At 49.8% G+C, this 15588-nt stretch overlaps 1 protein-coding gene across 3 annotated transcripts in view; it reads right to left on the bottom strand.

Annotated features, from left to right (window-relative positions):
- Positions 1-15588, bottom strand: part of LOC137430284 (huntingtin-interacting protein 1-related protein) — a 122217-nt gene that overhangs the window by 41825 nt on the left and 64804 nt on the right. For all 3 annotated transcript variants that reach the window (XM_068121054.2, XM_068121055.2, XM_078780530.1), the window contains exons 17-20: positions 14334-14435; positions 14045-14218; positions 8204-8351; positions 7995-8081 (exon numbers count right to left, since the gene is read on the bottom strand). In XM_068121054.2, the coding sequence (XP_067977155.1) occupies positions 7995-8081; positions 8204-8351; positions 14045-14218; positions 14334-14435 (511 nt within the window). The remainder of the gene's footprint in view (positions 1-7994; positions 8082-8203; positions 8352-14044; positions 14219-14333; positions 14436-15588) is intronic.

Here is a 15588-nt window from a genome sequence, read left to right as displayed (position 1 = left end):
GCGCCGGCCACACGGGCAACTTACTGTTCATCACGGATAAAGCGTCCGGACGGCGCTTCCTGTGCGACACCGGTGCCCAACTGAGCGTCATACCCGCCTCTGACCAGGACAGGCAATCCGCGGTTTGCGGCCCCTCCTTGGTTGCGGCCAACGGATCGACCATCCGCACCTTCGGCCCGCGCAACGTCACCCTCTGCTTCGGCGGCCAACGCTTTGCTTGGACGTTTGTAACCGCAAACGTGCCCATGGCTCTGCTAGGCGCTGACTTCCTCTGCGCACACGGACTGCTGGTGGACGTCCAACGGCGTCATTTAATCAACGCCGAAACCTTCAGCTCCCTGGTATGCACATTGAGCAGCTCCGCGCCGACCGAGCTGGCATGCGCCGTCCCGGCGGCGAACGAGTTTGCTCGCCTGCTCACGGAGTTCCCGGCCCTCACGCGGCCGACGTTTTCGGCCGTCGCAGTACGGCATGGGATCGAGCACCACATACCAACCACGGGCCCGCCGGTCTACGCCAGGGCCCACCGCCTCGACCCAGCCAAGCTCGCCGTGGCGAAGGCCGAATTTGACGCGTTGGAGCACCTCGGCATCGTGCGGCGCTCTGATAGCGCGTGGGCCTCGCCACTGCACATCGTGCCAAAGCCAGGGGTGGATGGCGCCCGTGTGGCGACTACCGCCGTCTCAATGACGCTACCACCCCCGACAGGTACCCGATCCCGCATATCCAAGACTTCTCCGCCCGTCTGGCGGGACGGGTCATTTTTTCAAAAATTGATCTCATACGGGGATATCACCAGGTACCTGTCAGGGCGGCCGACGTCCCTAAAACGGCAGTCATCACGCTGTTCGGCTTATTCGAATTCTTGCGGATGCCGTTTGGTCTCAAGAACATGGCTCAGGCGTTCCAGCGCTTGATGGACGGCGTGCTGCGTGACCTGCCGTTCCTTTTCGTTTACCTGGACGACATCCTCGTCGCCAGCACATCCCGGGCCGAGCACCTCCTCCACCTCCGAACACTGTTCGGGCGCCTCAGCGAGCACGGCCTCATCGTCAACCCGGCCAAATGCCACTTCGGCACGACGGCCGTTGATTTTTTGGGCCACCACATCACCAAGAACGGGGCCGTGCCGCTGCCAACCAAGGTCGAGGCCATCACCACGTTCCCACGTCCCCGCACCATAAAGGCCCTGCAGGAATTCCTGGGAATGGTGAATTTTTATCACCGCTTCGTGCCCCGCGCTGCTCAACTCATGCGGCCCCTCTACGAAGCCCTCCGGGGCAAGCCGGCCAAGCACGACATCGCCTGGTCCGCAGCAATGGATGCGGCCTTCCAGAGCTCAAAGCGGGCCCTCGCCGACGCAACACTGCTCGCTCACCGGTGCTCAACGCTCCCATCGCCCTCACCACGGATGCCTCCGACTACGCGGTGGGCGCCGTACATGAGCAATGGGTGAACGGGGTTTGGCAGCCACTCGCATTTTTCAGCCGGCAGCTCCGGCCGAACGAGCTCAAATACAGCACGTTTGACCGGGAGCTCCTCGGTCTACACCTGGCCGTCCGCCATTTCCGCCACCTCCTGGAGGGCCGACCTTTCACGGCGTTCGTCGACCACAAGCCGTTGGTTTACGCCATGGCCAAGGTCACGGAGCCGTGGTCGGCCCGCCAACAGCGCCACCTCTCCGCCGTGTCGGAGTTTACCACGGACATCCGGCACGTCGCCGGCAAAAACAACGCCGTGGCCGACTGTCTTTCCCGGGCCAGCGCGAACGTGGTCCACCTGGCCGTGGACTTTGCGCTTATGGCGGCGGACCAAACCACCGACACCACGGTGCAAGCCCTCCGGGCGGCGGACACGGGCCTCCGCCTGGCCGACATCCCCTTCGCGGACACTGTCCTGCTCTGCGACGTCTCCCAAGGCCAGCCTCGCCCCATCGTGCCCGTCACCTGGCAACGCCGCATCTTCGCCTCCCTCCACGGCCTTTCCCACCCGGGCCGGAAAGCTTCCCAGAAGCTGGTGTCGGCGCGATTCGTCTGGCACGGCCTTCGTCGGGACGTCCGCGATTGGACCAGCACCTGCACGGCCTGCCAACGGGCCAAGGTCCACCGACACACCCAGGCCCCGCTGGCACCTTTCACCGTGCCCGAACGACGTTTCGACCACGTCAACGTGGATCTGGTGGGCCCCCTCCCCCCGTCACGGGGGTTCACACACCTGCTCACCATGGTGGACAGGACCACCAGGTGGCCGGAGGCCGTTCCCCTCGTCTCCACCACCACCGCCGACGTGGCGCAGGCTTTCATCGCCACCTGGGTCGCCCGCTTCGGCGCACCGGCGGATATCTCTTCAGACCGCGGACCACAGTTCACCTCCGAGCTGTGGGGCGCGGTCGCCCGCAACCTGGGGGTCAAGCTCCACCGTACTACGGCCTACCACCCCCAAGCAAACGGGTTGTGCGAGCGATTCCACCGCTCCATGAAGGCCGCGCTCATGGCCGGCCTTCAAGACGGCGGTTGGGCCGACCGGCTGCCGTGGGTCCTTTTGGGCCTCCGCACGGCCCCCAAGGAGGACCTCCAGGCATCCACCGCCGAGCTTGTCTATGGCCAGGCGCTAAGCGTCCCGGGCGAATTCGTGCCCGACGCTACCAGTCCCTGGTCCGCAGCTCACCAGCGCTCGGACCTCCAGGAGGCCGCCCGACGGTTTGCCCCCGTGCCAACATCCCACCACGGTGACCCCCAGTCCTACGTCCCCCCAGCACTTCGCACAGCGGAGTATGTTTTTGTGCGTCATGACGCACATCGGGGGCCACTCCGGCCGCCGTACGACGGGCCCTTCCGGGTGCTGCGACGGGACGACAAGTCGTTCGTCATCGACATCGGCGGCAGGTCGGACCGGATTGCGGTGGACCGCCTCAAGCCGGCGCACGTGGACGTCGACCACCCACCACGGGTGGCCCTTCCGCCGCGGCGAGGCCGCCCCCCGTCCACGGTGCCCCCCACTCGACCGCCCACCACCACACCGGACCCCCTCCCACGACCCGCCAGGGGTCGCTTCGGCCGGGTCATCAGGACCCCCCTCAAATTGACCCTGCCGGTGCAAGTCGATTCTTGGGGGGACGTGTGTAGCGGCTACCGCTGGGTTTTCACAATCGCCTTGCACCTATCAAGGACGCGGAGCGATCACCATGCCGGGCTCGTCCAGGACGCCCGGGCAGGCTCGCCCTCAACTTGCCAGGCCGCAGCCAGGACGCTGGGCCACGCCCCCTCTCGCCTTTTCTGGGCAAACGCTCCGGGATAATATGTATATATATTGCTGCCCGATAAACGGGCTTTTCAGAGTGCCTGAGTGTTTGGTTTGATTAAAGCAACTCGGATGAATTCCAGCTTTTTGTCGCGTCCATTCTTCCGATCGACGTGGGAGCCCCAGCTCCTTCAACACCAACAAATACCAATGTCCCACTCTTGTACAAGCCTCCATGACAGAAGGTGCAAAATTAAACTGGAGAACAGCTGGAAGTGGGATATAAAGACAATATATCTGTTTGGATATCGATACCTATGTGAAAACAAATACACTAGGACCCCGACATTTGCAGGGGATACGTTCCTGAAAAGTACCGCAAATCCGCGAATGGTGGGACATTGTTTCAATGGGAAAAAGGGGGATAGGTTCACAAGAGAGAATTTAAGTTTAAGAACACGAATGTACGTACATGATTACAGTTTCATTAAAGATATTTACAAATAAAAATTTTGTTTACTTTTGACGTGATTATACCGATGAATCAGCTGTGCAAATCGAATGGAGAAAGTTGTAGCTGTATCATGATCTGCTGTGACACGCTCGCATATGAGCTTAACATTCTGGAGGTTGTACCACTTTCTGAACTGGTCAAATTTTCCCGTACTAGCTTGGAAGAGACTGGGGCCACTCGTACCCACATCACTCGTGGAAGAAACACCACCTGCGCTACTAACCAGATGACCATACATGCGCTTTGCCTTTTCACGAATGATAGGCCAACTTAAAGGCACTTTTTTCTGCACATTGTCCTCAAGCCTTACATCCAATGCCTTCTCCATTTTCTCGATATGGACATGTGATTGCAACGTGCCGCAGTGGGAGTGTAGCGATCTCATTCCAACTGGCTGCTTTGTGAGTGCTTCGTTCTCATTCCATCCGGCAACTGTGTGAGTGCATCGTTCTCATTCCAACGGGCCGCTGTACCTCTGTGGGAGCGCTTCATTCTGATTCCAAAGTACTGCTGGGGGAGTGCTTCATTCTCATTCCATCCAGCCGCTGTATAACTTCTTCATTCTCATTTCAACGTGCGGCTGTGGGAGTGTAGTGATCTCATTCCAACAAGCCGCTGTACGAGTGCTTCGTTCTCATTCCAACGGGCCGCTGTGGGAGTAGTTCGTTCTGATTCGCTCTACTCATTGATGACCTGAGCATCCCAAATTAATCAAGATGGCACTAACTCTGTCAGGCGGGCAGCGATTCAGAAGCGAGGAGTGGCTACATAGTTTGAATGTGGGATCAATGGAGGGGAGAGAAGTTGAGGTGGTGGAGATGATGCGGAGGAAGTTGGAAGCATTATGTGTACAGGAGACCATATGGAAAGGGGACAGGGTGAGGAGGTTGGTAGTAGGGTACAAGCTGTTGCACATGGGTAGGAATGGAAGGAGTAATGGTGTGGGAATAATAGCATCGTAAGTGATCAGCAAGTAGGTGGTCAGAGTAGAAAGATGTATAGTTATGGCATGAGTGGTGATACAGAGGCAAATGAGTGGTGATATACGAGTCATGTCGGTATATCGACCTCAAATGGGAAGGACTGGGGCGGAGAAGCAGGAATTCACGAGAGAAAAATGGGAATGGTGGAGCTGGAGGTGATGCTATGCATTACAGGGGAGTAGCGGAGCCAGGTGAAGAGGAACCTGGTGTAAATTTGGTTGGGGAATGAGGAATAGAGAGGGTCAAGAGCTGGTGGAGTTGGTGGCGAGGAATGGGATGGCCATAGCTGATACATTCTTTCAAAAGCGTGAAAGCCACAAGATTACCTACAGGAGTGGACAGCATAGAACAGAATTGGATTTCATGTGGGTAAGGAAGCGACAGTTGTGAAGGGTTAACCCTCTGAACCCTGAACATGTGTTTTATTGTTTTATACTGTTTTGAACATGAACTGCAATGTTATTTTATACTGTATTCATGTTATACTGTATACATTATTTAACATGAACTGTATTTTATACTGTTATATTTTATACTGTATTGAACACGTTTTATACTTTACCACCTCCCCCCCCCCCCCCCCGCCTTCCCATGCCTCCTCCCCCTAAGCCCTCTCCCTCCCACAGATCTTCCCTTGTCCCTGTTCTCTCTCCCCATCTTGTCTCCCGCTCCCTTTTTGTATGTTTTGTGTGTCCGTTTGTTGTTTTTTTGTGATTGATGTTAGCTCTTACACGAGCCTCGATCTTGTATACAAAACAAACAAACAAACAAACAAAAAAACCCTTGCAGCTAGTTTACCGGCCCCCACATGCTTTGTTCATTTATTTATTTTCATGGTCTAAGGCTAATTTTCTCTTCTTCACAAACATATGAGCAACTTCCTGGTCAATAAGCAGCTCCATTATATTACACCTAATATTTGGTCTGTGTTGCCGCTAATTGCTCAGGAAGTGCGAGGGAGATTTTTGTGGAGAATTCTTGTACCGTATATCGGAAAGCCGGGCAATAACTGCTGGTTTAACTCGTACCACAAAGTAGAGTAAAAAAAACCAAAAAAAAAAACACAAAGTAGAGTATTGGCGGTAAATTCAAAAAAGAAGAAAGTAAGACTGTCTATGATTGAAAATATCATTTTTTTGTAATTACAGGGCTCGAAAAACATTTTTACAGGCAGAATAACTAAATAAAACAAATTTCAACTTTTCAGTGAATTTTCTCCAAGGGTGAGGGAGCCGAAAGCCCGAGGAGCTCAGGGTGAAAAAATAAGATTGTAAGGCAGTGGCTGGGTGGCATGTTTCCAAACAGACGTTCGGTTGGTGGAAGGGATGTACACGGGAATGAAGGGAAGAGTTTTGGTTGGTCCTAGGATATCGGAGGAGTTCAGTGTGAAGTTTGAAGCAAGGAAGAGCTCTAAGCTCACTCTTGTTTATCATGGTGATGGAGCTGGTGAGCAGGAAGGTTAATATGAGGGGTATTCTGGGGAGGATGTTGTATGCAGACGATTTGGCTGTTGTGGTGGAGAGTGGGTGGGAGATGCAGTAAGTACTGGGGGAGTTGAAGGAGGCATTTGGTAGGCATGGGCTGAAAAATGAGTAAGGAGAAGACTGAAGTGACATGGGTCGGGCAGCAGAGAAAATATATGAATTTGAGGTTGGAGGGGAAGGAGATCACACAGGGAAATAGGTTTGGGTGTCTGGGGGGGAACAGTGACCGAGGATGGTAAGTACGAGGCAGAGGTGCGGAGGAGGATTCAGGTGGGTGTGAACGCGTGGAGAAGGGTGGAGAAAGTAATGGCAGACAGAAAGATTTCAAGGAGATTGAAAGGGAAGTTTCTGATGTCTTGTGTAACACCGGCCTATCTTTATGGTCTGGAAATGGTGGCACTGACAGAGAGCCAACAATAGAGGTTGCAGGTTTGTGAGAATAACAGGGTCAGGGGGCTTGCAGGAATGAAGAGTGTGGATAGAAGGATAATGGATAAAGTGACGGAGGAGATTGGTATGCAGATGAGCTTGATGGAGAGATTGGTGAAATGCAGGCTGAGATGGGATGGACATCTGGTGCAGATGGGGGAAGAGAAAATGGCAAAGAGTGACTATGTTGAAGGAACAAGGGAGGAGGCAAAAAGGTAGACTGTGGTTGAGATGGGAGGATTGCGTGAAAAGGGATACGAGTAAGGTTGGGGTGGTTGGAGTGTGGAGATAGTTGGCTGAGAACAGAGGGGAGTGGGGGAGTATCATAGTAAAGGCAAGAGCCTGGTGTTGGCTTCACGGTTAGGGTGCTGGCTTGGGATCCTAGGATCCTGAGTTTGCATCCCGGTCGATCGTTGAATTAACGCCATGGGGGTTGACTCAGCCTGTCATCCTTCCGAGGTCGGCAAATTGAGTAACAGCTCACTGGTAATTTGGGCACTGCATCAGTAGCACAAACGCCTTCCAGAGAAATGATGCAACCAGCAGCCAGAGGCTGCATACAAAAAACAAACAATAGTAAAGGCAGGGAAGAAGCTTGGTGCCATTGGACCTCACCTCTTATAAAGGGAAGAAGGGGAGGAGAAGAGGAAGAAGAATATGAGGAAGAAGAAGATGTCCCTGACCTGTGTAACGACTTTGGCACTGGGTGCTGCACTAGCCATGACAATTTCACGAATCGCCTTCTCGTTTTTCATTTATGTATCGGACAGTGCACTCGTTCATACCATAATGTCTGCACACAGAGGCCACACTCTCGCCTCTTTGTAGCAGCTCGACTTTCTGGCCCAAGCTCATCTTTTTTTTTTCTGCCTCGTGGGAGCAGATGCATCTCCTGCACTGCTCATATACTTCGGCCCTATGATTGACCTGAAACAATGAGCACAAAAATTCACAAGTGCGAGGAATCACAGCACGTTCAGGCCATGGGACGAGAATAAAGAGTTAGACCCAGGCTGTGCAGACAAATCCATGCAGGGGGTTGTGGGTAGATGGAGGAGGAGTGGGTAGTGTGCCCATTGTTTGTGGGGGATGGTCCATTGTTTGTGGGGGATGGTGGCAGGGGATGGGTTATGCCTGCAAAAACCACTAACAGCTGGTGCACGGGGGCTGCGAAAGTAGAAGCAGGTCACATTTTATAAATCACGAATAGGTGGGTTCCGCGAAGTGTGAGGTTCTATGGTATTGCCATATGAAAAATGAGAACCTTGAACAACTTGAGCAATTAATATATGTTCAACCATGTAGAAATCAAAGCATGCAAACAAAATTCTATACTTTAGATACCTTCTGGGTCACTCAAGAACCGGGAATGGCCTTCCATGACCTTGTCCGTGGCCTCAAGGGCAGCCTGGGCACGGCCTAGCAGAAATTCTGAATTGCAGAATGTGGGGAAGGAGAGGGAAGTCGAAATGCTGATAGACTTTGCATACATAATAAGTAAATTGCCTCAAATACAAAGTGACTGCTTTGCTGCAGACGTGTTTTGTTTTCACCCGGTGAAGCCTTGCAGGTGAGGTGCAGTGGATCAGACAGCGTGTCCATTGCCTCATTGACTCGACCTTCGGCCTCCGTGACTGCAGCTTTGAGCAGAGCCAACCGCTGTCGGGTTAGCTTCTCGAGCAAGCTCTCTTCATCCTGTGTCTGCATTCCAGGAGCAAATGCGAGGATATAATTACAATACTGCATCTTGTTCGACGATTTAAATTGGTCATAACAATCCCAAGGTAAAATGACAATGAAAATCTGCCAACCATCATAAAATAAGGCAATTCTTTGTAAGTGTGTATGTACAGTATGTATGTATGTATGTATGTATGTATGTATGTATGTATAATGTATGTATTGTTGTAGTCATCGGACTCATTCCAGTTGCACGGTCCGAATTCCGATGAACCGCGTCAAAGTGTTCACACCGGCCAACAAATTTGGGATCTCTGAGCAAGTTTCCAGGCCTGTTTGCCACGTTGCCATTCTCAAGTGGAATGCCTCAGCCAGTCAGGAGACGTGCTCCCGTTTGCCACGTTACCATGCTCAAGTGGGACACCTCAGCCAGTCAGGAGACGTGCTCCCGTTTGCCACGTTGCCATTCTCAAGTGGAATGCCTCAGCCAGTCAGGAGACGTGCTCCCGTTTGCCACGTTACCATGCTCAAGTGGGACACCTCAGCCAGTCAGGAGGCCACACTCCCGATGTCTCAAAGTCGCAACCCGACCGGTGGTTGCTGAGACGCAGGCACATTTCGCAACAACCACTAATTGCTTGAACCTCATCTGTCCTTTAACGGACATCATACTAAAATACGCAATTTGGTGTCTGTCTGATGATTTTTTGACCGCAATACATTCCGTTGTTACTTATCCAATCTCAACCAAACTTGACAGGATGACTAAGGGTTACACAATGAAGGCTGTAGCGCATTAATTTCCCCCCCCTCTCCAAGGGAGTTTCCCCCCTACCCCTCCCCCGAACAGGTTTTCCCCACCATTGCCGTCATTGGGGTCACATGTTCAGGTGTATATCAATGTTAAATTAGCTTTATCGTGGCATTTTTCCAAGGCCGCTTCTAATAACAAAACAAATGATAATAGCATAATAATAATGTTATTACAAAACAATATTAATACTAATAACGTCCCACCTCCCCAAGGGGTTTTTCCTCCTTGAATAAATGTTGAGTCAACGTTTATAAATAGCTTATCATGGCGTTTTCGTGGGAGCAACGGCCAACGGCCTCTACCAGCAGTAAAAATATTATAAACCACAAACACGTATGATTAGCTTTTTAAACAGTCGCTAATGCTGTTTATAACACTAAATGAAGAAATTTAGAGGGATCCCGGCATTGGTGAGGGAATTTTTACTTACAGAACTGAGCGAAGATCTACGGTACCCCATATACTACGCAAGGGTTGGGTTAATAACATGACCCTTCCTGCCGCTAACGTGGCGTTTTTCATAGTGAACATTTGAAACTCGCTCCTGCTGTTAAACACGAAACTGAAAGGGAGGAAGACCGGGGTATGCTCATTTACCAAGCAGCTAGCTTGCACTTGCCAAGCCAGCCGTTCCTTACCGGTTTTGAATAGAGTGCTTCCTCGAATGTTTAAACGACTTGGTGATCTCTCCACAAGAAACTTGGTAAATGAACACACACCCAATGTTCTTGAGACCCGACCATAGATCGTCTGTAATCTATATACCCCAAAGAGGAATGACCCTTCCTGCCGCTCCCGTAGTGAGCGGATGTACTCGTATACTAAAAGAGAGCCGTTTGTCTGTGAGTGCGTGTGTGTGTCTCTGTGTCACCATTTTCCTCAGAGATGGCTCAACGGATCTTCTTTCTTTCAGAGGTTCATCAGTGAGTGGGAGTGTTTTGGCAACACATTTTTTTAATTTTGAAAAAAAAAGCTTTTAAAAATGTTTTTTAAATATGAGATACTGCCTGCCACAAAGCCTACAGGGCCACTCGAGGTGGGGGTTACACAAAGAAAACAAAAGCAGAACAACCAGCCCTTTGGATTGAAACAAGACAAATATAGAAAGTTGCCTCTTCACAGAGCAAAAAGGGCTGGGAGGGGTGTACCAGTTTATAAAATGTACTAATGAACAGAGCAACTCAAATACTCAGACACCCAGTGGATTTGTAATGTGTATTAACAAGAAGAAGGCGGGAAGACAAATAGAAGTAATACCATTTCTGTACAATAATAAAACCCTGTATACACCCCCAAGTAAGCAAACGATTGGCTAGTCCTTATCTATTTAATTTGTAGGGCCTGAAACACACCACAGAAGAAAAGACCAGAATAAATTGATGACTGAAATACCAGGGCAGTATCCGGTAGGACACCTCAAGTCCCAAGTCGAGATATGGCCACAGTTCATGCCATGAGCAGAAGTTGACAGGAGGGGAAAGTGGCTTGTGTTGGGGGCATCGGGAAGCTGAGGAACCAATGCATGCCATGCAGTGGAGAAAACCTCAAGAGTAAGCGTGCAGACTCTCAAGCAGAGTTTCCGTGCCTCTTTTTACACCGTTTGCACCCCCTTCTTTAATAATCTTTGCCCCCACAGTCAGCCATGATGCCACTATCCCCACCACGCTCGGCTGCCATTGTCTGGTGTCTTAGCCTGCGGGTGGGGCAACCAGCCCTGGCCATTCACCCACTTTGATGGCATGCTTTCTGCCATGATAGCAGCGTTTTCCTGTGAAAAATAATGCCGGCAGCCTGTTGAGTCGCTTAAAGGAACAAACAGGACAGATTACAAAGGGATAAAACATTAAAAGGGTGCGAAGGGATAGCGGTTTTTGACAAAGGTGCGGGGAGGGAAGCCGACAGCTTTCTGTACATGTAACTATGTACCTCACGTTTATGCTCATACATGCAGTATGGGAAATACCAATCGCTATACTATCTAAAGTTACCCCTTAAAAGGCATTCCCACAAAGTACGTATGTATGAAGAGTTTCATACGCAAAAACCGATAAACGCCATTACCTGCCAAAACGAATTCCATGTATTGTAAAATGTGACTTCAAGAACCCCTCCCCCTCCCCCCCCCTCCTCCCCTACCCTTCCCCTCCCCCCTCCCCTCTCCCCCTCCCCCCTCTTCTCCCCTCTCCCTCTTCTCCCCTCTTCTCCCCTCCCCTCCCCCCCCATCCCCATCCCCCCCCTCTCCCTCCCATCCCTCTTAGCTCTTTCACGAGCCTCGATTCAGTATACCAAAAAAAAAAAAAAAAAAAAAAAAAAAAAAGACCTCAAATCTTCCCCCTCCCCTACCTCCCCCTCTTTCCCCTCATCCCGCACACTGCACAGGGGAGAGTCGGAAATGATTGCACACAGGGGAGGAGATGACACACATAGGAGAGGAGGGGGAGGAGGGAGAATCTGCATTGACTGACTTATTTCTTTTGTTCATTTTAAAACTTAAATAGCATCGAATACACTTCACTTTACAAACTAAGAATTGCTTAAAATCAAACATTATTAATTTACACTAGTGTATTCCATAGTTAATCCACATTTTTTTTTTTTTTTTTTGTATACAAGATCGAGGCTCGTGAAAGAGCTAACATTAATCACACAAAAAGACAAACCGACACACAAAACACAAAAAACAAGGGGAGCGGCAGACAAGATGGGGAGAGAGGGAGAAGGACACAAAAGAGAGGGGGAAGGACACAAACACAACATTTGAGAGCAGGGATATCGGGAGGACTTGGGGGGAGGTGGGAGAGGATTAAAACATATGAACACTGCAAGGACTCTGGGGTGAATTACCGGGGGTAGAAAAGATCAAGGTTTTCGATGGGGGACGATAAGAGATGGTGGTGAACAGCTGTTTTAAAGACCTGGAGGGAGGAGTGGGATTGAAGGGAGTGGGGGAGTTTGTTCCAGAGGCGGGAGAAAAGGGGAATGAAAGAGTGAAGGTGAGCAGAGAGCTTAGACTTTGGCAGTTTAACCATAAGAGGGTTGCAGGCAGATCTTGTGCGACCTGAAGGAATATTGGGGGGACAGAGCACAGAGAGAGCTGGGGGAGCAAGGCCGGAGAGGAGTCGGTAGAAGACAGAAAGACCACCAACCTGCCTGCGGTGAGTGAGTGAAAGGCCCTCGGCGTTGACTACATCGCAGGAGATTCCAATGATTCTGAAAGCTTTGGCCTCAACAGCGTGAAGCCGAGCAAGGTGTGAGGCAGGAGCACCAGCCCAGAGGGGGGAACAGTATTCCATTGAGCTGCGGATGAAAGCCTTGTATGTGGTGAGGAGCTCAGGTGTGCCAAGGAAGGACTTCGCACGACGGAGGATGCCCAGTCGGCGACTGGCTTTGGAGGCCAGCTTGGAAATGTGGTTTTCCCAAGAAAGATCATGGCAGATAGTGAGACCCAAAAGCTTGAGCGACAGAACTTCTTGGAGAGGATTGTTGAGAAAGTAGATGGGAGGGTTGTCCAGTCGGTCCTTTCGGAGAGACATTGTAAGAGTGTGAGCTTTGTCAGGATTGAAAGACATGTTCCACTTGTTTGACCAGTCTGTGATTTTGTCCAGGTCTGCAGAGAGTGAGGAGGCTGCAGACTGCCGATCTGAGGGATGAGGAATGGAGCGACAGAGAGTAGAGTCGTCAGCAAAGAGATAGAGAGGATTTTCAAGAGAGTCAGAGAGATCATTGATGAAGACCAGAAAAAGCACAGGGCCCAGAACACTACCTTGGGGAACTCCAGCCTGAACAGAAAGAGGAGATGAGAGAAACCCATTCAGGGCCACACGTTGACTACGACCAGAGAGGAAGTCCGCCAGCCATGCGTGGAGATTTCCATGGATACCAAAGGAGGAGAGTTTGGAGAGCAGAGCAGGGTGCCAGACCGTATCGAAGGCACGTGAAATGTCAAGGGAGACAGCTCTAATTTCCTGTTTGGCGTTGAGGACCTCCATCCATTGTTGAGAAAGCAGAAGCAGCATGTCCAGAGTAGAGTGACCAGGTCTGAAACCAAATTGATGATCAGAGATCAAGCCATTGGAGAAGAGGAAAGATTTAATATCTGAAGCAATGATGGATTCCATGACTTTGCTGATAATTGGGAGAAGGCTGATTGGTCTGTAGTTGCTGGGATCTGTTTTTGCACCTTTTTTGTGCAAAGCGGTGATGTTGGCTGATTTCCAAGCAGATGGCAGATGACCTTGAGCAAAAGAGAGGGTGAAGAGAACAGAAAGAGGGAACAGAAAGAGGGAACAGAAAGAGGGAAAGAGAACACATATACAATTTATTACGTACAAGGTTTTTTGAAGTATTGTTAAATGACATTGTTGGAAAAGAGTTAACTCGCCTTAAACAAACTCTTCATATATACCATGGGAATATGAAACAACATTAGACCACAGTTCAATCTGTAACTTCAGTTTTCAGGTATTTGACCTTTTGAAGTTGCCCCAGGGGTCGTGCCAAAATGATACTTTTCTTGCATCTTTGTGCCATGTGCTGATTATAACTACCACGTTTGGTGACTTTCTGCCCAACCGTTTACGAGGAGATGGCGTGACGGATGGACAGAGTACAAAACCCCCCCATTTTTTTTTCCAAAAAGCGTGGGAATTAATTCAGTACAACAAAAAAAACCTTTCAGCTTTTTATGCACAAAACACGTTAGAAGATTCACATTTAACTTAATTTTGATATTTGTGTTTAATATTAAATTTCCGTTTGATGATTTGGTGGAATCCGACTGGCAAACCACCTGTTGTACGAAGTTAATTTTTGACTTAATCAAATTAACAAGTACACAAAAAAACCCAGAGCTGGCTACCAGTTTTGATAGGCTTAAGCAACACCTTTAAATCTATCTTACCTTGACAGCTAAGAGTTTCTGCAATAGCTGGAGTTCCTCTACGCTCTGCTGCGATTGTTTCTCAAGCTCCATCTTTCTTCCCTCCAACGTCTTTTCAAGCTCTGCCATGTCCTTCTGCAGTTGCTCTCGCTCACTCTCCTTGGACGCCATCTGACCCTGGGCCGTAACGTTTGTCTACGGAACCACGTGGTCACACCATTATATAATTTTGTTAGATTACTGCATCTCTGTGTCAAATTGAGCCTACTGGGACTCGACTGCATTCGCACAACCCATAATGTGACTGTACCTGTTCGGCTGCCTGCAGCAAGAGTTTGAGTGAGTCGACATGTGTTTTGGCCGCATGTAGCTCTTGTTCCAGCTTCTCTGCTTGAATACCCTGCTCCTCAACCTGATGGAAAGTGGAAAAGGTCGTGGCAAAAATCCAACAATCATATTCTGTGATCCACACCTTGACAGAGACAGTCAATGTATCTCCTGAATACAAGTATCAAACTTGTTCTTGGTAACATTAAAGGTGACCTCTTAAATGAAAATAGTGGGTTATCCATCCATCATGCAAAATCACTTCCTGGTGTTACTCAGGTACGTATGGCACGCATACCTTTGGAAATAATTTAATCCATATGGGGAAACCCCAGTTCTCCAGGATGCAAATGGATATAATCATTTTAAATAATACATGCTGCTTTTCCTTTGGAAACCAAGCTTCCATCACACCTAACCACTTCGTCAGATCTGCAATCCATCAAAAATTCAAGGCAATCTACCATTCAATGGCAGAGCTATTGCAATTAGATTGACCACATAAACATGGAAGCCACCCAGTGAGTGCTATATTGCCTTCTAGAGGTCATCAGGTTCAAGCAAGTTTGAAATTAACATGAAGGGAAGTTTTCATTTTATACAATTATGACATATAATTTCATTATTGGAGGATTTAAGAATGGGAGAAAGGGTGCAGCTTGAGTTAAAATATTGTCAAGTCCGTGGCCGATGAACACCGGCCGCAGACGAATAGCCGAACGTTGTTATTCCGAGGCGTATACCCGAACTTGGCGGGATTATCTTTTCATGCGTGCGGGAAGGACCGAATCCTTACCTGAACGGACGGCCGCCACAGGGTTTATTCCTCGAACCCACAAACAAACAAACAAACACACACGACAAGGAAAATTCACAACACAAGAATGAAATGCAAAAATAAAGGATTTAATAAAAATAAAGCACGGAAATAAAATGAATGGTGAGGTAAAACTATAATTCCTATATGGAGGATCCTCCACTCAGACACAATTACACTACAGAGGAATTATAAAAGAAAAATGGTTTGGTGAGTTGGCCGATACTTAGCTTTGCTCCGACGAGGACAAGCGCGACTGGTCCTCAAGTCTCCGCGTGGGAGCGCACAAGATGGCGTGAATCACCACACGACACGCTGAGCCATGAAGCGGCTGCAAAACATCTTCTTCCTCCGGTCGTTCCACGCTCCACAAAGCTCGGATGAAGTTCGCCTCGCGATGCCGACTGCCCCGTACCGGTCC

The sequence above is a fragment of the Myxine glutinosa genome, chromosome 6, assembly GCF_964187855.1.
Source record: "Myxine glutinosa chromosome 6, kmMyxGlut1.1, whole genome shotgun sequence".
NCBI classification, from domain to species: Eukaryota; Metazoa; Chordata; class Myxini; order Myxiniformes; family Myxinidae; genus Myxine; species Myxine glutinosa.
This window is presented reverse-complemented; position numbering and strand designations above follow the sequence as displayed.